The sequence below is a fragment of the Siniperca chuatsi genome, linkage group LG23 (assembly GCF_020085105.1).
Source record: "Siniperca chuatsi isolate FFG_IHB_CAS linkage group LG23, ASM2008510v1, whole genome shotgun sequence".
In the NCBI taxonomy this organism is placed as follows: domain Eukaryota; kingdom Metazoa; phylum Chordata; class Actinopteri; order Centrarchiformes; family Sinipercidae; genus Siniperca; species Siniperca chuatsi.
The window spans coordinates 18716351-18739691 of NC_058064.1; the positions used below are offsets into that span (position 1 = coordinate 18716351).

The following is a 23341-nucleotide window of genomic DNA, read 5'->3' on the forward strand; positions in this document are numbered from 1 at the left end:
CCACGTGTTCACATTTGACTGTATTTTATTATTAAAGCCATTAAAACTGAACCATGCCCATATGTTTACATCTGAAGCGGAGTTACAGTGATGTCTGAAGGTGGGCAGAGAGGCACTGGAAATGATTATGTGCTTTATTTTTTATTTTTTTTGTTATCCCACATGGTGAGGTGAGAGGGGAGACAGAACAGAGACTTTTTAGGCTGCTGGAAGAACTAGTGAGGACTGAAATGGCTTTGAATTCATGTTCTAGATGAGCTGGGAGTGCTGAACTCTGCCCCAAAAAACAAAAACACGAGCCCACATTTACCTCCTGTCACTTAAAAGGCATTATTAGAACACAAGTGGTTAGTTACTGGTACTGATATGAAATCTACAGCCAAGTCGCGACCTTTGACCTTTAAAGCATACAAAGTAGCTGCTGTGTGTTGTCTTTGTAGGGCAGAAGTGACATCAGTGGTTGGTTAGCGAGATGGGGGGAGTGAAACTTGGAATGATGACATAACCGTCCCCTTTTGATGATGCAAACATGAGGCCCAAACGTTTCGGAGGCCTTAATGTAATATAACCTCCCTCTATCCTTAAAACTATTGCATGATCACATTTCAGCTTTTAGAAAACAAAAACAAAAAAAGTTGGCGTCTGCCTTAGTTCTCTAGTGTCTTTGCTTTACAATTTGTACATCCAGTGGTATAACAAACCCAGCGGTATATGACAGAAATAAAAAAACCTTTAGGATGACTACAGAGTCCACAAGCATGGAAGATTCAAATATATTACACACTTGCACAGGGGGGGCCCGACTGCAAATCTGGCGACCGGAAAGAAAACTTTCACTAAACACACTGGATTTGAGAGAAAGAAACTAATAAAAAAAAAACAAAACAGAAAACAGACAAATGAACGTAATGCAGAAAAGTACTTGCAAATACTGAACATTCACTATATACAGACACGTGGCTTGCCAGGCTGTCATCATGGTGATGGCGATGGGGTCGGGTCGACTTGGGGGTGGCGAGAGCCCAGCTGTCCCAAGCAACGTACATGCAGTGGAGTTTCTTGGCAGGGGAAATGTAGGGGTTAAAATGCCTATAGACAGCAGTGTCAGACGTCACTAAAAGCTACAGTCATACACTTGGAGTATAGTCACTTGACTTTCTTCTTTCCGTTTGGTTGGAAGAAATCCCCCGAACTCATTAAAAAAAAAAAAAAAAAAGCTTCCAGGAGCACCTTCAACTAACACTGACGAAAAAAAAAAAAAGGGTTACAGAGAAAGATATTGTTTATGTACAGATGCACATTCTTTACACTTCAGTCCATCCTGCTGCTGCTGCTGCTGCTAATGCTAATGCTGAGCTGACTGCGCGGGGGGTCCAGACAGGAAGTGATGGGAGTCGGCCATGTCTGATGGGCCCCTCCTCCTCCTCTCTGTAAACAATGGAAGCGTCGGTGTGAAGCGGCGCTGCTGGGCCCTTGTGTTCAGTAACGGCCAAAACAAAACAAAAATCCCTAAAAAAAAAAATAATCAGTGCAATGTTGTAGGCAGACAAGACAAATAAGACTTTACAGCTTTTTGTGAAAAACAAATGGAATGAACCTTTCTTGTAAACTCGTCCTCCTCCTGCTGCGTTCTCTTTTTCTTATACTCAACTCTGCGGTTAATAAATACACTCACTGTACCTGTCTATACAGAGTTTTATGGTAAAGTTCCTGGGCTTCCATGTCCATCAGCTACAGGTACTCGTTTAATCATTTTTTCTCATAAAAACCTACTCAGTTAAAATGATGTGAAATGTAAAAATTATGGCGCTAGAACATAGTTACTTTATCTATAAATAGTTTTAAAATAAATATACCTGTATCACATTGTCTGTAGGATCATTTCTGTCACACCTACAGTGGTCGCCGCTAGAGAAGTCCCAATTCATGCGCTTAATCCTGCACCAATACTGCGCGAAAACTGTTTTCAGGTTATCACTTTAAAACGCTCAGGATGCAGCTTTATTTCAGCAGGTGAGAAGTTGGGACTCCTCCAGCGGCTCCACATGTAACCCGACGCTTTGCTCTGATGAAGTTCAACTTATGTTGGCCAATCCTCATCAGCTCGACTCAAAATTCATCACGGTGCAAAAATCAAGACCTTAAAATGACATTCCCTTATTTCTATCATACTTTGAAACTAATTCATGGTTTCAAAAAATACAAGAAACTTTCCTTCAGTTTCCCTGGCCACGACAGTTAATTATCACAGGAACAGCAGAGTTCCTGAACCAATCAAAAACAAAAAAATACATACAGGGCACATCAACAGGGACACCATAAATAAGGGTATAAAATGGGAAGGGAAAAGAACGATACTGCCACTTTATAGAGCTGCTGTCTCTGCAGCGTCACGTCTCCGGTCCAAACAGAAGGGCTTTTATTTTGTAATTCCTCTCATCCGTCGGCCTCTCTCCTCTCCGTCCGTGCCAGGCAGCAACGCACCGTCCAAAGGGCTCGGGAGAAGAGACGAGGTGGAGGGGTTTGATAGCAGTGGGGGTGCAGTAATGAAGTCTGATGTTGTAGAATAGTAGTAGTAATAGTAATAGTAGTAAAGATGGTGGGGGCGGAGGGAGGGGGCGGAGGGAGAGAGCGGGGTGTAGGTGTGGTGTTGCCCCGTAACAGCATGCTAGTCCTGGCTGATTTTTTTTTTTCAAAGTCTTTTGATCGGTGAGGGAGAGATGGTCCAAAAAAGCAAGCGCTCCCGAGAACAGCATCGCTCCGATATGAACGCCAGGAGTGGGGTGGGGGTGGAGGTGGGGAGGGTGATCCTTCCAAACTTCCAGCGACGCTTGACTCCCCCCCCCTCCCCCCCTCCCTTCTTCCTCCTCTTCCTCCTCTACACCAGCTGGTAGCCCGAGCCAGACGTCTGGTCGTATTCTATTGTGTACTGCGTGGTCCAGTCCACCGTCACGGGCCGGATCAGACCGCAGCAGCGAATCTCGAAGAAATCTATGAGATTTCTGAAGCAGCCGTGGCTGGAGAGGGACAGACAGAGACAGAGGAACATGAGTGGCATCAGAGTGAGGACCCGGAGGCACCACCATCCCACTGTGCTGGAAGGTACTACTATTATAGAAATATACTGTACATATTTCCTAAAAACTGCTGGTGACATCATTAAAACAATACTTCACTGATTTAGCATTGCACTTCTATTGCAGACTCATGATGGGCAGTTTAAAAAAAAAAGGGATCAAAATCGATGCAGCAGAGCTGGAGATATTGTCCTATTTATTCCACACATAATTCTTCCTTGTCAAAACCTGGCGCCTACATCACCCACAATGCAACTCAACTGCCGACAGATTCCGTCCGTGATTCAGGTGTGTAATGCTAGTAGCAGCTAATGTAGCCTCGAAACCGCTAGCCTAAAGCATGGAGGAGGAGCGGGCTACAGAGGTTTGGTAAACGCACTTCTTTTTAACGCCACACCCCCAGATTTTTTTTTTCATTTTCAAACTTCTAGTCTTCAGCACCAACCGACTTTGCCTCAAGTGACATAACTCATCAGACTTCACACAGCTCCCTCTGGAGCAACAAAAGGCTTTATGCTACTTTTTTAAGCAGTAGTACACCCCATCACCTGTAAACAGACTTGTAAAATCGGTGGAGTTCCCCTTTAAGTACCTTCAACCATCTCATAACCATCTCTCCTTAATATAAATGTAAATGTATTTTCCTGCAGGCTGCATTAGAAAAAAGAGATACCATCTTCGGAGCTTCGTAGATTGTTCTAGCTGAGTGAAATAAACAGTGAATGCCTCTATCTGCTTGGTAATTATATCCACAATCATTTGTATTGTGTCTCATTGTGTTTCATGTCATTACTGAAGTAAGCAAATAAGAGAAGATCATTTACTTGAATGGGCTTTCGATGGATGTGGCTGTGACTTTAAAGTGCTTGTATCTCCGAGCGTTCATCCTCTCGTTGGTGGTGATTCCCAAAGCAGCGATCTAAGCGAGGTAAAAGCAAAGAGGTCAGCCAGCGTTCCACAGACAACTATCCACTGAAATTCAAACAGCTTATAGTGATTATAAATCCTAGTTCTAAATACTGTTTCCAATGTGTCCTTAAAACTGGTGTATCAAATGTAAAGACCCAGACCTGGTAGAGCTGACACATGATGAGCACGGCCACCCACATGAAGTGGAAGATGCTGTTGAGGAACATCCAGAACATCCAGGGAGAGCAGGAGGCGATCTTGGTCAGATAGAGCCAGAAACCATCCTTGGCGTAACTGGTGGCACAGTGGATCCTCCAGTCTGAGGGAAAAGAGAGAGAAGTGAAAGAGTTAGCAGAGAAATACGCGTCGAGTGTCAAACGAGGGAAAGAAATTTAAAAGAGGTTCTTCTGCTCACAGGAAATGCAGCCGTATATCATCCAGCAGATCATGCAGAGCAGGAAGAACAGGTAACCCATGAAGTAGCGGTGATTCCCACTTCCTATAGAGGAGAAACAAACACGTCATGTCCCATTCTCATCACCTTAGTTTGTTGCCTCTGCAAACTGAAGGTAAGATGAAAGAAAATGCTAAGTTCTCTAATGTTTACCATGTTCACCCTCTTAGTTTAGCAAGTTAGCATGCTAACATTTGCCCATTTGCACTAAACACAAGGCACTGAGTAGTAGTGTCAAAAGTTCTGCAGGTATTATATATAAACCATATAAACAAATTGGACAAATGAAAACTTTGACCCGATGGTGGCGCGAGAGGAAAAGCCAGGGGTTAACAACGAGATTACAAGTCACAACTTTGGTTTCAGTCTGGACCAAAGTTGTGGACGGGTTGATGGACAAACAGACACTGCCATCCACAGAGCCACACTGCTAGCATGGCTAAAAAGACTTGTGCAGTAGAGTTACTACTCAATATACAAATTCATGCTGACGAGTGCAAATGAAGGAGCTTAACAGCAGTGAAGATAAGAGAGGATTGCTGACATGACTAGGCGGCCGGGTGTCATGCAAGTCTAAAAGACATTTAAGTTTTTAAGACATTTTCTGTTTAATTTAAGGCCAGTTAAAAAATAAAAAGAACATGAAGTCCATTTCTCAATGAAAATGCAACTATCCTGTAGATTCTACAGTATAAACAGCTATGATAAGGAGACAGAACACCAGGAATTTAAAGGTTACCTGTGGAGTTTTAGACCTCTAGCAAAGACAGGGAAGCAGAAGACTGCTAGCTAGCAAACAAGCACGAAAACAATGCTGGATTTCAAATACTTCGGCTTTCCAAATGTTTTACCAGGAAGGAAATACGTTCAACACGTTTATTAGACCTATAGAAGACACACAATGCGCTTTGGTGAGGAACACTTTAATGTAAACATAACTGTTGTTTGTTTACAAGGAACTCTACAGGGACCTTTAACTGTTCAGGGACAGTCCTTTTGAATAGCACATAGGACGCATACTGTATATTTACCCTCGAAAAGATGACATGCATCACAAAGAAACCCATGACTGCCTCATAACCTATTTTGTTTATGATATTTTAACACTTCTTAAGATCTTTTAATATCTTTTTCCAGGCTCCTGGTCCCAATAGCCATGAGGCAGGGCTCGTTGTTTGTTCAGACAGTTTCCACGCTTTTAAAGCTTCTTCCTGGCCACCTGGTTTCAAAATGGAAGCGCTACAAGACCCCTGCACTCCTTCCTTCCCCCACTGTCTCCGGTCTGCTTCACAGACGCCATCTGACACAATCCTGGACACACACAGATGCGCGCACACACTTATTAATGTTTTATCACTGAACACATTAATTAAAACGATTCTAAACAGGTCTAAACTTAATGTTGGACGGCAGAAAGGGAGTTAAGCAGTTGGCTAAAATTAATAAAATGATTTAAAATCCAATAACCATAACCTTTTTTCAATATCTGGTGTCATTTTCATCAGTATTCATTAAGGGTAACCCAGCTTACTCAGATGTCCGACCTTTCCCTCGACATGTTTTCCTGTTGTGTACCAGAACCAGAATAAATTGAGAGCAGACACACAGGCCTCTTAAAGTGGAATATGGAACTGATGAAACACAATAATAAGCCACAACTCTCAGTGCGGGGATGAAAATGATGAGGTCGTTTGGGAGTGCATGTGTTGTTGACATCCTCATAAATCTGTGGTGTGGTTGACATACCGACACAGTTCCCCACCCAGGGACAGTGGTGGTCAAACTTGGCAATGCAGCGGTTGCACACGGCGCAGTGTTTGGACCTGATGGGCTTCCGTATCTGTAAGGAAACAGTCATATAAGCAGTAAAAAGTTGTCTTATTATTGCTTTTATCCTCTGTATGGATCATCGATTTCTTGTAAGAGAGAAGTCAGAATTTACCAAGCAGGTACTGCAGAATATGCTCAGATCCAGGCTGCCCGTCTCTGCCAGCTCAACAATTGTCTGGAGGAAGGAAACAAGAAACACAAGCAGGATTGTAAAAAAAAAGGCAGACACAGACATGGCAAAATATGAATGAACAACAACAAATTCATCTTGCCAAGGACTATTTGGCACCACAACAAAAGATCTACTGAGAGTGTACAAGCCGAGGCTGGGATTTCCAGCTGAACGATCACACGGGGAAGAGGTTTGTTTTTTATCTAATGTGCAGAAATAAGATTTCTCTTCGGTGTCTTTTTAATCACTTTTACAGCTTATCTCTGTGCAAATAATCTAAAGACCAACAAAAATCCTAATCTACAACAACCTCAGAGGAAAAACAAGAGGTGGAAGGGGATCGTCTGCAGGGAAAGGAAGGCTTTGAAGCCTTTGATCGGAGATGGCCGACTAGCTTCAACAGTGGCGAGTCCTGCGCTGTGCTAACAATGCAGGGTAAATTTAGCTCTTCATCAATCACAGGGCCTGGTAAGAAGCAGAGCCTCTGTTGTCCTCCATTAGAGTGTGATAATGAGGGACAGAGAGGCCGAGAGGAGAGAGGGGCGACGACTCTCGGCAGCAGGCCAGAGAATCAGCCACCAAGCAGCCGTGAGCTCTGCGGTGAATGCTAAGCAGCTTTCTGCAGCGAAGTGGAATTTTCACAGTGGAAGTAACATCACACGTGATGTCAGAATACAATGTGGGGACACACATCACATTAAAACAAACATGTCCAACAAGCACATGTACTTTACCTTTTTCTTCTGCTCCTCTGATGCTTTGATAATTCCTGGGTCAGACTTCCAGGATTTGCCAAAGTTGTAGAATAGAGCCAGGGTGTTTATCAGGAAGGGCACATGGACAGTGGCAAAGGGGAGATGTGCAGTGAGGTTAAGGAAGATGGTGGACAAACTGCTTTTCCGGACTCGAACCAGGTGAGCTACTGGGGCGCTCCCCGGACTGGTTTTTGTTTGTTATTTTAAAAAGACAGGTTTGTCAACTGCTGTTTTTTTTGTCCACAATCAAATCCTATTCATTTCAACCACAGTACTACTGCCAGAGGACTGATGATATCAATAAAGAACCTCAGTTCAATTCATGACACCTGAAGTGTATCAAAGCAGAACTGTAGCATGAACCTTTAACAACAGATTGACACTGTCACAATTCATTGCTTCTGTTTTCAAACAGTGGTTTTATTAGTGGAAGTGTTTGGGAAATCTGCTTCTTCGCTTTCTTGCAGAGAGTTAGGTAAGACAGATACCAGGAGGCAAGGCAAGAGAGACACACCTGAGGTGAAAGACGGATCCGAAAAGAACAGGAAGTTAGTTATTGCTGTTTGGCCGCTGCTTTGGCCCGTTTGTGAACACTGTCAACAGTTGAAGCAGCAGCAGTTGCTGCGACACACAGCTCATGAAGGAAGTTAAGGTACTTTAAAACCCTTACCGCCTGATTGCCGATATTTGTCTAAAAAAAAAAAAAAAAAAAAATCGCACATGATACACATATTTGTTGATTAAGTGTGACTTACACTTTCAGAGGATTATCATTATCTCTGACGTCCAACATGAATAAACGTCAATAAATCCGCTTAGAAATCATAGAAAAGGGCACTCCTTATAACTTTAACTTTTAAGTTTTCTTCAGTATCAAAGTGATCCAGTGATAGTTGTCTGTAAATACACGGGTACACTGCAAACAGAAACTGCTAACAGCTAATTCGGCATACTTTTAATGGTGCCATTTTGCCAGAATGTAAATAAATATAGGCTTAAAAAAAAAAAAGTTGTAGCCCACAGCTAACTCACTGACTCCATGGCAACATTGTACTTCCTGTTTACATCCCCAAAAGTGACTTTGAAAACACCTGGCTTAACATAAAGACTGAAAGCAAGGGGGTACAAAGAGCCTGGCTCTGTCCAAAGGTAACAAGTATGTTTCATGTCATTTAAAAATAAATCATTCTTAAAGGTTCTTGTCTATTTTTCACAGCAGTTCTGTTACTGATTAGCAGCAGACTCAGCCAGCTGAATCCCACAGGAAACCAGCCATGACACCGAGAGGCACAGACTGTGAAACCCTCAACACTAGGTGCTAATGTGTGGCTGAAACTTTTGGAGTAAAATGCAACTTTAAAAGAAAACTAGGACAGAAACGTCACTGTGGATCAGAAACTGAAACACAGATGAAGAAGATTCTGTTTAAACTGAAGTGTTACATGTGAAAATGAGTGATGTTTTTGCATCTACTGCATGTTGCAAGTTTCAGTGGGAGGCATTAAATTACTGCTTAACATACAACTGCACACAAGGTAGTAATTTTCAGCCCATACAGTAGACATTATGTAAGAGTAGCCATTTTAAATTACCCTCTTCAGAGTACATGGCTCCAGAAAGGTGGCTATTCTACCTCTGTGGATAAAATATTTATAATTAAAAAGGACATTCCACCAATTTACATGCGCCTTTTGCATCTTGCACAATGTTCATATTCTTGCAACTGTCATACTCTTTCAAGAAGAGATTCGAGAGAGGTAGCTGGCAGACCACGAAGTTCCATTTGTGTTAGACATGTTCCATAAATGTGCTTGGATCATATTAAAATTAAAACACCTGCACTATTACTATTACAAGTTTAATATATGAAATATAAAAATCTATATGGAAGCTAGCTGAGTCTCACAGATTTTCACCATGAGAAACCATTTGTCTTCCAAGTGCATTCAGAAAGAAAAAGGACTACAGCCATGCTAGCGACTCTTTGAGGCTGTACTTAGGCACAGCGGCGGTTTGAGCTAAATGCTAACATAAGCATGCTAGCATACTAACAATGACAACGCTGGGGCGCCCCGCTGCTTTCACCGGCACATCAAAAACTATTTATCTTATTATCTCCAAACAAACTGGATCATCCTCTAAATCATACAGTCGGGCTAACTGCACAGATGAGTTTCTCCTCCTCTACGGGACTGCAGGGAAACAAGGCATGCTATTCCAGTTTATATTGCATGCTTTAATTCAAAACTCTGGGATCTATATTGTCAAAACACACTTGATGTGAACACCAGCCATTAAAAGTGACACCAAATCCACCACAACAGATGGTGCTAAAATCCTCTGAAGCATTAACAAAGATTTGCAGCCCTCGAGGTCTATTGGGAAAGCAGTTACTTGTAGCTATGAGGGACGTGCGATAAGCACAGAAATAACATGCCCCAACAGTGACTTTTGTTTGTTGGTGAGAAAGAGCCAATAGCTTTTGTGGTCATCCCTCCAGCACTGTTCACTGATAAAGCACTTTCCTAGAACTGAATGAGATAGGCCTCTACGAGTCCCTAAAGACCACATGAAGCCATTGATCTTCATAAGTATCTCCATAAAGACCTGGGTGTTGACATTATCCCCTCCTGGAATGGCCTGATAAGTGAAACCCTCTCCAGAGCGCCTCATTGGTCTACAAACTCAGTGACCGGTGGAGATGCAGAGATGGTGCCAGTGATCAATTCAACTCCTCAGACAAATGGGCTCAGTGTTTCCTCAGGGAGAGATGGGTCAGCACCTCCCGTTAGCACCCATTGATCTTTTGAAAGGCCGAGTGGTGAGGTGTATTTCACGAGGTTTCCCTAACAGCTGACAGCAGAGGCCGAGCAACAGGGTCTGAGACAGATTTATCAGTGTGGTATTTGAAGGCTGCAATGATGTGCAGACATACTATAGTGAAATAAATGCTACATCAGTACAGTACAAAACTCAAGGAGAATTCATGGTGATGAAAGTTGTTAACATGTGTAATACACATTATGAGTAAAAAAACTAAATGAATACTGAAATTGGCAAGGTGTTCTTCCAAAGCTTCAGGTTTTGCCCTGACTCTTATTTCATTATTGTCAGACAGACGTTCACCTGCTGGAAATGCATTTATGAGCAAAATTCATTGAGGGAAATATGATCCGAGTCTGGGAAAGACAAAAAACCACAGGCCTGAGGAGGATAATGAGCTCACCGTGGCAGAAAGTGGGTCAGAACTGGTGGATGAAATGTTTTAACCTGGTGGGCAGAACAAAGGTTTGCAAAATACTGGGCTGCATAACTACACTGCCTAACAGAGACGTGATAAGAACTGTGGAACATCGAAATCAAAACAGTAATCTCCCATTTCTCTCTCTACACTGCATTACCTTCTAGCTTATATATGTAATATTTATATTTTTATTTTTCATTTTATACCAGATGTTGGAACCTTTTGGTCCATGACACAAACAAAAGGTTTATATTCTCATCTTAAATTCAAGTTCAATAAATGTTGACTTAAACTGCAGGCTCGTACAAAATGGCGAACTCCACCAGCAACCCATGCTGGGCCTCAGTCCACAGGTTATGTGACCGGGCTCTGAAGCGAGAGTAAACTGATGCCTCCCCTGACACCACAGACTGAAGAATACAAAGGAGGACGTTAGAAGACGTTAAAGGCATCAGTATGCTTCAAACGAAGTGCTTGCTGGATGGTCGAACGGCTTCAGAAATCATCTCCCCTCACAGCTTTCCGACATCGCAATGGCCTGCGTCCAATAATTTGTGTAACTTTCCAAAACCAACACTCTGACATTTGCCATCCAAATTAAGCGCAGATTTTAAAACGAATTTCCAGAAAATCGGCAAAAGAAAATGCAAATTAACATGCGTTTCCATCCACTTCTACTATGTGAATATTAGGAGCTGGCCGCATAGAGATAAACAATTGGTGGTGCTAATTCTTCAGTTGCTGCTATTAAACCACTGCAGAAGAAGAGGACACGATGACGTAATTAAAAGAGCTCCAGTCAAACCTCAAACAAACGAAAATAATGTGGAAATTGTGATGGAAATATAACAGTTATCTTTGGTTCATGTATTAATTTGAGGACGGTTGCAGTCTCCTCATCGCTCCACACGAATCCGATGTTTTCGTCTGCTGCTATTTTTTGTCTCTCCAGTGGAGCGGAGTGGACGTTTTAGTCACATGCTTCATGTGAGTCATGATTTATTCGAATTTAGTGGCATTTTGCTTTTGTCGATACACCAACCTTTCCACCTCAGCCAAGCGTAAAAACTTTGGCCAGCTGTGCCGACTTGAGAAAGTTGGTAGGATTTGAACTTCTCTCTCAAGCTGTCTTTCTTCATTCTTAACACAACTACTGTCGGCCACTTTTCGTGTGTACAAACAAGTGTCACTATGAATGTCCTCCAGGAAAGATTGTCCAAAAGTGTGCACCGTTATTCCCACATTTGAACAATCACTGAGTCTCCCCCCCTCTCTATAACAGCCGGCTTTTCACACCGCCTTTAAGTGGGACCGTTTGAAACAGCTTTACTAAAGCTAACACTTTTGCCTTCAGACCTGCTCAGACGACAAGTCGTACAAACTAATTTCTTTCAAGCATAACCTGACCTCAACTATGGTGGCAGTTGCTTGTATGTAGCAGTGTGAACAGTCTCACTAATATTTTAGCTTTAAAACAAGCACCGAGTCATCCAGCCCCACAGTGCTCCTGATTTGCATAAATACATGCGATTAGAAAAAGTATTTTTTTGTATGCAAGTAGGCAATTGGACAAGAACCAACTGTCCACCTGAGTGAGAGAGTGACCACAGTTTACAACAGATAGCCCATGTCTGCAACACTGCCGGAGAAAAGCTAAACTCCCTGTGCTGTCAGGAACATGAAACAGCATGTCTTTCAACTAAAGAGGCAGGCCAAAGACAGCATGACTGGAAAGACATTCATGGCGGCTACACAGGCTTTATGACAACCCTTGATGGCTGGAGGGCAAAAGAGAGGCCTGAAAGAGCTCGTTTTTCATAAGCAAATGTCTTCACGCAAGAAAGATCCATGTACGAACAAACATTTACCAGAGTACAGGATGTAAGGTCACCTAACCGTAGCCCTTTGAAGATGAATGCACATGTGAAAACCCGCTTAGGGAGCAGGTACGTCCCTGTAGTAGACTCCTTCCATCAATTTTGTGTAGAGTACACACACCATTCATCCAAAACATGCTCAAAACACATCTCCAGCAGCATTTTAAAATAACTGAAAAGACCTTAGAGCACAGTTTTCTTTTTCAATAAGCTCGGGTCAAAGACATCTTGCTCTCCCTTCCCATTAGTGGAGCAGTGAGGCATAAAATTAAATGCCTTCCACAAACGAGAACTCCCCTCTCACCTCCTGCAATTAGCAGCTTCCGAACAGAAAGGCAATTCTTCCATGAACAAAAACATGTGAGGGCAGCCGCACTGAGGCCAACAGAAACCCTTTGGAGTCGCTTTGTTGGGTTTCAACCAGCAGCTGTTCCACACTAAACTCTCTGTTCACAATTCTAACACAGCAACACACCGAAAACTAAGCAGCTTGTTCATTTTGACACGTAACTTATTCTACATTTTTACTTCGATAGCCATCACAATGAGAACCTGGGGCTTGTGGCACTTCATGTCTGCATTTGTGTTTAATATAATTTCCACCAACTCCTTCTGCTCTTTTCATTAACCCTTCTCTTTTCCCACTCCATTAATCCACTGAAACTGGCCTGTAACCTAATCTCACTGATGCTCCAGCCTTCCAACACAAGTACTTTTCCTGGTAATCTTTTGTCTTCTTCAACCAAACTGCATCACAGGCAGCAGAAAGCAGTAAAAAGCCAAGAATAGGCATTGAATGAATGTCTTTTTTTCCCAGTGAACAAACTGCGTGTGCCAGGTTTCGAAGCTCTGGCATGCTTCAAGTGGATTGTGGCTGAATAAGACTAAAACAGGTGGACAGAAGAGCCCATCTATCACTTCGAGTCCGGGCTGGGCGATATATTGAATATATTCGAATATTAATGAATGTGCGATATAGCAGATGACCATATCGTCATATTAAGAGTTTTCAGTGTTTCCGCTGGTCACCGCTGAGGGGTAGTAGCCATAAAGTGTGTAGATAAGCTCAGGTTCCAATGTAATAGTGTGTTTGCTAGCACAGAAAAGAAATAAAGTCCTTGTTTATGTAACATTACTACGGTGTCTTCTGCTCTTCGCAGCAGTTGGTCCAGACTGTGAACAGCTAGCTAGTTAACAGCTAACTTTAGGAGTGATTTTCTTTGCTGTGGTGGGAAAAAAAAATAAAAAATCATGAGAGAAAACATAATCAATCATCTGATTGCTCTGATTACTCTACCTGCGGTTCCAGCTCTGCAGCTCCAAAAGGTATTTGGGAGACCTCCAGTTGTAGGCAATTTTAACTGACTTTAGCCTTATTCAAAGATGCTAAGTAGCTAGCTGTTCACAGTCTGGAGCAACTCTGCTGTGAAGAGTACAAGAAGACGTCGTAGCACCGTTACATAAACAGGGACTTTTTATTTAATTTCTGTGGCAGCAAACACGACACACAGCTGTCCAGTATCTATTATACTGCAACCTCATCTACACACTTTATGGCTGAATAAAGTAACGTAAGGGAAAGGCTCACTTTCACAATAACGCCGCTGGTTACCCACAAGGCCACCGGGGCAGGGGAAGGCTCGGTGCAGTTAGGCTGTGGGTGTGCTAACCAGAGGTGGAAGAAGTATTCAGGTCCATTACTTAGGCAAAAGTACTAATACCAACCCCACTGTACAAAATACTCCACTACAAGTAAAAGTTCTGCAAGTACTCATTGTGCAGTAAAATGTTCCCTGTCAGTGTTTTACTATTATATCTGATGTTTCTGGATTAACATTACTGCTGCATGTGTATGTTGTATTTTACTGCTGTAGATGTTTAAGGTTGAGCTCATTTTAACTGCTTTATATACTGTCGCCCAGCCCTACTTTGAGTGGTTGGAAAGAGCTACAGAGGACCAAACTATAACTTGACTCATGGCCTTAGTGTTTAAACTGGAAACTGTCTCTGAAACTTTTCTCTGCAAGTGTGACTGTTTCTGACTGATGAACTACCAGATTCTGTAATGACCATAAACAGTTCAGTCAAATATTGCACAGAACAAAGCCTCATGGGAAGTCATCCTAATTTCCTTTTCTCTTCTTTTTGCTATAATCTTCACAACTAAGTCTGAGCAAGAAAAAGGGAATTTCCCCAAATGTCAAACTAGTCAAAGCTGATTCATTCTAAGACAGAAAAGGATATCATTCCAGAACCAGTAGAACCAGGTGGTGTACATCCAGAACTTGGTGGCCAGGTAGATTCCCAGAGGGAGAGCACTGTGCATGGAGTGGTCGAAGAAAGCCCTGCACAGAGAGAAGAGGAGGGTTCGGAGTTATCAGCATTGTTTCTTAAAATGGTCATCTTTTCCCACCCCCCATAAAGTTTGCCATTGTCTGGTTTCTGCACTGCACTTCCTATCAGTCAAACTGTGTGCACAGTACCAGGATGTCGGCTTCACACTGACACCCCCCCCCCTCCACACACACACACACACACACACACACGCACACACACACATACACACACGCACACAGCCCAGCAATAACACTGTCAATGTTACTGTTACTGGGATACTAGGATAATTCCAGTTTATTACAACTTGGGTCTTATTTATTGATCTGAATCCGGCAGTCAGACAGCAGCAAAAATAAACCAATCCATAACCTGATGACACACTGCAGTTGGACTCACCAACGCTCATATTCACAATTATCTTTTCACCAAGTAAGTATTCCAAAAATGTCAGTAAATATAAAATATAAAGCTAACACAGTGGGTAATGTGTGTTATTGTAGTCACAGAGCTAACAATAGCTATACCAGCAGGATCAGATGGCAGAGGTAATGGGGTTTAAGCACTGTGTGTGTGTGTGTGTGTGTGTGTGTGTTTAAGGGAGTATTTGTCACTGCATGATGTGGAATGTTGGAAATTACATGTGTGTTTGCGCGCTATAATATGTGCCATTGATAGAGACTGTGTGTATTTAATGGTGTCGAGTACATTTGTTAAAAGTATATTGTATGTGTGTGATGTCAGGACATCTAAATCCCACTTATGAGCTTAATAAAGAAGTACTGCAGATTTGATTTTGAAACATTATCATCTCAAAAAATGTAAACGCTACATCCAAAGTTGACTAAAAATTAAAGCTAAATCTGACCAAACCAGCCTGTGACAAAATTAACATAATGAACTTAAGTATCTAGATAATACATGGCAGAAAAACGGCTGCTAGTGAATTTGAGTACGGAACACAGGAGTCACACAACATACGCTGTGTGTATGCCAGTGTGTGTGTGTTATCTGTGTGTATTTTTGTGATGTTATGAGACGTACTTGGACAGGAACTGCACGGCGACCCAGACGCCGGCGTACATGATGCCCTTGATCAGCCAGGAGTCAATGTCTAAGTCAGCGATGAAACCAACTAGCCAGATGATCAGGAAGGGTGTTCCCAGCATCACCTTCTGCCTGAACTCCTGCAGAGGGACGAGACAAGATGGATACAGATGGCAAATAAGGGGAGACAGAAAAAAAAAAAACAGGAAGGTAGGACATATAGAAGGAGAGAGATGGCAAGTAATAGAAGTGGTGAAAAAGAAGGCATGGAAAGAAGGAGATTGGTGGAAAAAAGTCGAAGAGGGGACAACGTATTGGGGGAGACAGCGATGAACATGAAATGGCCGTGAGATGGATGGAGATAATGTTGAAAAAGAAATTAAGATTGATAAGAGACTGGTGTAAGTTGGACAAGAGAACAAGACAACACATTTTGTAGCTATAAAAGGAAAAATATGATCTAGAATTCACAGGGGTCATATTTGCAAGTCCTCTCGGTGCTCCTAGTTATACAATTTAGTAGCACTGTCTCCAAATGCGACTAAATGGTCGCAGTCTGGAGCCCTGTAGATACGACTAGATACTATTATTACAATAGATACAACCCAATAAACAGCAGACATGGCAGATTTATATTTGTTGATGAAGTCAAAATTCCTGGGTGTCCCAACCCTGGCTACGTCAATTTAAATTTTTAGTTCATAGTTTTCATAGCCATTTCTACTTTTTACACATTTGGCTCTACGCTGTGGAGACATAACACTGAGCAGCAATCCAAGCAAGTTAGATGAATTCCACAATTCTACAAATGGCCTGTGAAGCTCTACTCACTACAGCACAGGGTCTGACACTAGGGATTTTGCCTAAAGTTGAGACAAACCTCAGACCTCAGTGTGATGCAAATAATAGTCTATAATCTATTTGTGATATGTATAAACACAGTGACACATTGTCATAATCTCTACGCAGAGAAAGAGCATCAATTTTAGTCTATCTGTCTGCAAACTATTGTCTAGTTCTAAAATGTACCTTAATTAACTAATAATATCCCAGCAGACAAGTGGAAAGACAACAACACATTTAAGCAGAGTTAGAACAGAATTTTAAGCAACAACAATAACAAGTTCATACAAAATCAACACAGAAACACACAGAAGAAATTACCAACCACAGATGTTGGTATGTTTTGGCTGTGGCTGATACGTTAGTTTGCTGTATCACACACACACACTGGCAGGTAAGTAAATATGTGAAGGTCCCCTCCTTTCTTTGATTTCAAAACTTGAGTAGAAGATGTTATTTATCAGGATACATCTGAATTACCACCTACTGTGGTCAGACTGGACGGTATAAAAGTTACTTTGTTCCTGTATTTTTCGGTAGTTGTATTGTTCAACATAACCCGTCATTTAAGAGACGTGTCCTTCCTGTGAGACTGTCGGATCGGGGGACTTGAAAAGTAGTAACCTGCTGACAAACTGACAGCTTCAGACTGAAAGGTAATCCCAACCCCAGATATGTTGCGATACTGCAGCAGTGTAAAAGTTCAACCTGGACAGGCTGGTCTGAGCATGTCTGTTTGAACTGAGACAGAGGTGGGCAGTCAAACAGGGAGCCACAAGGGTGTGTGTCTCTTTACAGCAAAGATTAGGTGGTTACATGTGATCCAACTAAAAGGATTCAAAATTCACATTGCTTAATGGTTTTTCTACTCTTTGACTGCCTGCCCTTCTCTTTTGATGTATAATGTAATGTATTTGAGCATGTGTTTGTGTGTGTGTGTGTGTGTCTGTGTACCTTGTCCATTTTCAGTCTCTTCAGGTAGGACGGGCTGTCGTAGCCTTTGGCCTGCCGCGCTTCCTGTAAGTGATTGATCATCCAAACGTTCTTCCTTTGCTTGGCAAGATCTAGCGGTGTTTCGCCCTAAAAAAAACCCAACAGACCAGTCTGTACACATCTACCATCACAAAATACTCTGAAAGCTCCACATAAATTTTACTATAATCAGACAAATAATATGGCAATAAAAGGTACACGAAGACAGTGGATCAAGCCACCTGAAAGGCATTACCTTGATGTTCTGTGCATCAACGTTAGCGTTGGCGTCCAGCAGCAGGCTGATGACAGTGGTGTTGCCGGCCAGCACGGCCCAGTGCAGCGCTGTGTTCTTGTGATATTTGTCGCCCAGGTTGACAGACACATTAAAGGTCAGTAGCAGCCGGGTGGGATCCACACTGTCACACAGAGGAAAAAAAAAATCAAGTCAAGCCGAGTCAAGTGAGTTGCGGCCTCGCGTGAGTCCCTCGTGTGAAACAGTTCATCTGTGAGGACAGCTGTTTCTTTTCTCATCTAATGCTGTGAATTAAGGATTTATTTTGACCAAACCAGAGTTGCTGATTGTTGGAACAGTTAAAAAGACCAACAAAGACGGTTTTGGTGAGTTTTATTTGGTTTCTGTCCAGTTTGAATGATGTGTTTTTCGATTATCTGCAAGGTAAAATTACTGCTTTTCTCAATGGAATCTGGTGCGCCGTAGCGCCCATTTGTTTTGGTCCGAGATGCTGGTGCTCTAGTGCGACATTTAGTGGTAGTGAATGTCACATACAGCACCTGAAAAGATTTGAATCTGGCTCATATTTAACACTTGATAACAGAACCATTGGTTTAAAGTCCTCTTGTTGTGACACAGGAGTTAAATGGTGATTAGAGCTGCAACTAACAAATATTTTCATTATTGATTATCTGATCTGCCAATTATTTTCTTGATTAATCTTTTGGTCAATAAAATGTCATAAAATAATGCAAAATGCCTGTCATACTTTCCCGTAGCCCAAGGTGACATCTTCAAATGTCTTGTTTTATTTGCTCTAGCTTGTAGGTCAGTTTCTTGATTTGAGGTCGAAATGTATTCAACTGTAAAATGTATTGCTGTAGTAGCAACTGTGGAGCATGTGCACACAAATTCTAAACGTACACACCTGTGTGTCCTGTAAGCCGCCCACATCAGAGGGGTCATGCCGTTCTGATCCATCATGTCCACATCCTGATATAGAGGAGAGATACAGTAAAAGAACTGAAGGAGTTGAAGGAGAAGTAAGAGGTGGAAAACAGAAGTAATAGGGCGCCCCCTGATGGAGAGCATTGGTACAAAATGCTTTCAAAACACAGACTTGTCCCCAAGTGACTGACAAAACCCAAATGACACAGACACAAACAGGAAAAAGAGATGATAAAGCAACAGAGGTTGTTTAGTTCCTATTTTAGCAATTACCATTTAAAAAATATCCTGGTGGACCATAGTGATCATACTAAAGATCTCCTGTCAGACAAGCACATTCACTGTTGTGAAAAGGAAGATTTTATGCATTTTAAGATTATGTTCTTTTCCTTACAAATAAGCTGCAGTGTTGGTGTTTCCTACCTGTCCTTTGGCGATAAGGTAGGCCACGATGGAGGTGTGGCCGAACTGAGCGGCCAGATGAACGCAGCTGCAGCCCTCGCCGTCGATCAAGGACGGGTCTGCGCCGTATTTCATGAGCTGCACCACCATGGATAGATGGCCTTGTCTGGGAGAAGACAAACACAAAATAAACATCACTTTAAAAGAGATACAGAAATTTCACATGACGTCTTATTCCGACATCTTATTCCTCACTACTCAGCCTCAAAGACTGAATTATATCTGAATCATATATATATCTAAAGATCAGTAATATGCTCAGTTTCTTTTGAGCTTTCGCAAACTTGTTTTATGTCGAAGAGATTATTTGTAGTTTGGTGAAAATAGCCAGTAACATGCAGGAATAAATAACTCCAGTCTTTTAGAGGTTTGGGGTTAAGAAGGGCAAAGCCATTGTCATTTGATCACCCACTTAGAAGCTGAGTGGGTGACCAGTCCAAAGATCAGGGTCTCATTTACTCCCACTACTATTAAACTGCTATATTTGCACATAAATGATGTAGCCCCATGTGCTGGTGCGACAGTGAGAGATTGATTCCCTGTCTGCTCTTATCATTTGATGCTTGTCTCCGTGGTGTGGCAGAGGATCTGTTACATGCTTTTATTGCATACAGTATATTGAGTTTTTTTAAAATGCAACGTAAACTTCCCCCCCATAGGACAATAAATACTCGAAAGACTGAATTGGTTTTATTTCATCGTCTAAGTGAGAACTCTCACTGCACAAAAACATGACAGTTATCTTCTGTGTGTAAACCTGAGCAGACAAAGCCTGCAACACCCAGCACTTAGCTCCAGCATGTGTCTAAATGGCTGAATACAGACAGAGGAGGCTGGGGGCTTTTAAAGGTCACTGGGCAGTTGGAGGTAGGTTTGGGGGGGGCTGAAGGTGGAGGGTGACACAGGACTCCCGAGTGTCTGTGTACCCGCAATTGTACGGATGCCTGTTGTCAAATCTATCAATAATTCAGGACGAGAGCGCTTCATGCCCCCGTCTGGTTGGGTGAGGGCGGGTGGATCTCATGAGACCTGTCCCTTCTCACCAGTTACAGCATGACTGAGTGATCATTACAAAGAGGAGGCAGGAAATGGAAGACATTTATACATACGATCAGGTTGAGATGGAGGATCTAGTCGTAAACTAACAATGTTGACGAGCAGTGAATATTAAAACACCAATAAAGGAGATGATGGTGACAAGTCTAGGAATAAATTCATAAATGTGTGTTTGTAGGAGTGATTTAGAACGAGACACCGAGGAAGCTGGCCTGATCTCCTCAGGCAAGGTGGCCCTGGATTTTGGTACAAGTGACCTTGCCGTGCTTGACAGTCACATCTCTGAAAAGTGCAATCAAATAATAACTCTAAAATGTACTGGCAGCCAGAAGAGAGAAGCTAACATAGGTGTCTCTCAGCTTCAGTTCTGTTATTAACTGTTGATTAGTAAAAGAAATTTGATGGAATAAATAAATCCACCAAATGGCAGATGTGTTCTCTGTGGTGAGTGTGTGTTACCTTGTGGCCCAGTGCAGAGGTGTGGAGTTGAGGTCTCCTCCCAGCTGGTCTACTATGGCTCCCTTTGATATGTAGTACCTGCACATATAAACACAATCATCAGGTGAAACGTTATACTGCATCTACCCATAAATCTGACCTCTTATTGATTCTTGTCAATCTAATCTAGGTGTGGGCTGCATAATTGGTAGACAATGGATAGACTGTTGGCTGGTCTTTTGATGTGAAAAGGAAGCAGTAGGACATTGCACGTGCCGAGACCTGGCGCCCATACAAACTGTACACAGTATGCAAGGCAAGGCAACTTTATTTGTATAGCACATTTCATACACTGAGGCAATTCAAAGAACTTTATAGAAGGAAAAAAAAAAAAAAAAAGTAACGGTAAAACAGTTTACAATTAAAAAATGCAAAAGTACAGACAAGAGATCCACAAGATAAAAGTTAGAAACATTAGGAATTGAAAAGTGAAAAGTACATTAAAAACACATTTACAAGAAAATAATGAAAAGTAAATAGCTAAATATTACAGTGCAGATGAGTGTTGCCCATAGGGCTGCAACTATCGATTATTTTAGTAATTGAGTATTCTACTGATTATTCCATCGATTATCTGGATAAGAAATACTTTTGCTTTATTAAAGAGCAATAGTAAATATGCAAAAGAGAAAATAAGACAGGTCTCTTAAAATGAACAACTAATTGGTTTCATTTTTAGAAAAATCGACAACTACTAAACCCATTTAGTGCATTTAAGTGCCATATTACATTCTGGGTTTTAAAGAAAAAAAAAACTGAAATAAAAGCAAAAGCAAACACCCTGTGACTATCATAATAACATGAATGGAGCTCAGGCTTCCACAAATTGACTGCAACATTTTATCTTCTGTCGCTTTCTCTGGCCTGTCTCTTCTCTGCGCCCCTCGCTATTTTCTCTCTCTTCCTCCTCTTTGTAACCCGCGCTGTCAAACCACACCGTCTCTGATCACACAGCGTAAGCGCGCTGTGCGACAGTAATAATCATCCGTGAGGATTACACGAAGCTTCGATACAAATCATTAGAATTGATGATTTTTAGTAATAGTTACTCGAGGAATCGTTTCAGCCATAGTTGCCCAGGATTTCTTAAAAAGCACCGGCGAACACAAACGTTTTAAGCCCTGATTTAAAGGACTGTAATGTGGGGGCAGACCTAAGAGTTTCTGGAAGCTTATTCCAGGAATGAGGAGCATAAAAACAAAAGGCTGCTTCTCCATGCTTTGTTCTGACTTTGGGAACAGTACGGAGACCAGCACCTGAAGACATAAGAGGTCTGGTGGGTTCATAACGATGAAGGAGATCATAAATGTATTTTGGTCCTAACCCACTGAGTGCTTTATTAACAAGCAACAGAATTTTAAAATCAATCCTTTGGCACACAGGAACTCAATGCAGTGATCTCAGCACTGGTGTGATGTGGTCCATTTTCTTAGTCCTGGTTAGAACCCTGGCAGCAGCATTCTGGATTAGCTTAGTTGTCTAATAGCTTTTTAGACAGACCTGTGAAGACACTGTTAGTCAAGCCTACTAAAAATAAAGTTTTTCAAGGTCCTGCTTGGACATGAATTCTTTAATTCTGGAGATATTTCTAAGGTGATAGTAGGCAGATCTCGTAATTGTGTTGTTGTGTCTGCTGAGATTTAGATCGGAATACATAATTACACCAACATTTTTGACTTGGTTTTTAGTCTTCAGTGAGAGGGATTCAAGGTGAGCAGTGACTTTAAGTCTCTCTTCTGGCAACAATTATTTCAGTTTTATCATTATTATTATATTATTATTTAGTTGCAGAAAATTGTGGCGCATCCAGTGAGTCTACTGGGCCGTAGTTGTGATAAGAAATACGGTGGTTTTGTATAATTTGGGCTAGTGGCAGAATGTACAGATTGAACAGAAGAGAAGGACTGACCCCTGGGGAACTCCACAAGCCACTTTTGTTCGCTCAGATACGCAGTTACCAAGTGATACAGTATAGTCTCTGTCTTGTAAGTAAGATTTAAACCAGTTTAAGACTGTGCCAGACAGCCCTACCCATTTTTCCAGTCTGCTTACTAGTATGTCATGGTCTACTGTATCAAACGCAGCACTAAGGTCCAAAAGAACTAGAACTGAGATTTTTCTGCGGTCCGCATTAGAACAAATGTCATTAAAAGCCTTTACTAGAGCGGTCTCAGTGCTGTGGTGGGACTGAAATCCAGCTTAGAAGACATCAAGAGTATTGTTGGAGGTTAGGAAACTGTTAAGTTGTAGGAAGACAACCTTTTCAATTATTTTACTTAGGAAAGGCAGATTTGATATGGGCCTGTAATTAGTGATTATTGAGGCATCAAGGTTATCCTTAGGAGCTTAATAACTGCGCTTTTCAAGGCCTTTGGGAAATCACCTGCTAAAAAGGTAACTGTTGACTATTTGCAGGAAATCTGGTAAAATACAATTAAAAACATTCTTTAAAAAGCTCACGTCATGGCAGCAGGTAGACGACTTGAAACACCACTTTGTTTAGTGTTTTGTAGTCAACTGGATTAAACTGTGACATGTTTGCTTAATTTGTTTTGTTAGTATGCAGAGGTGACAGAAATATTACTTGAAATAAAGGTTCTGACTTCTTGTCTAATCTTCTGAATCTTT

At 41.8% G+C, this 23341-nt stretch overlaps 1 protein-coding gene and 1 long non-coding RNA gene across 2 annotated transcripts in view; one reads left to right on the top strand and one right to left on the bottom strand.

The window, feature by feature from the left end:
* Positions 1-7: 7 nt before the first annotated feature.
* The window catches only part of zdhhc17 (zinc finger DHHC-type palmitoyltransferase 17), a 33929-nt gene continuing 10595 nt past the window's right edge, over positions 8-23341 (bottom strand). The window contains exons 4-17 of the mRNA XM_044186967.1: positions 20675-20752; positions 19121-19265; positions 18678-18742; positions 17771-17933; positions 17497-17622; positions 15697-15839; positions 14563-14663; positions 7177-7301; positions 6383-6445; positions 6187-6280; positions 4402-4485; positions 4148-4305; positions 3902-3996; positions 8-3017 (exon numbers count right to left, since the gene is read on the bottom strand). Coding sequence (XP_044042902.1) covers positions 2879-3017; positions 3902-3996; positions 4148-4305; positions 4402-4485; positions 6187-6280; positions 6383-6445; positions 7177-7301; positions 14563-14663; positions 15697-15839; positions 17497-17622; positions 17771-17933; positions 18678-18742; positions 19121-19265; positions 20675-20752 — 1579 coding nt within the window. The 3' untranslated portion in view covers positions 8-2878. The remainder of the gene's footprint in view (positions 3018-3901; positions 3997-4147; positions 4306-4401; positions 4486-6186; positions 6281-6382; positions 6446-7176; positions 7302-14562; positions 14664-15696; positions 15840-17496; positions 17623-17770; positions 17934-18677; positions 18743-19120; positions 19266-20674; positions 20753-23341) is intronic.
* Positions 2968-3806, top strand: LOC122871625. The gene is made up of 2 exons (XR_006376913.1): positions 2968-3102; positions 3204-3806. It is a non-coding gene; the product is annotated as an uncharacterized LOC122871625 (long non-coding RNA).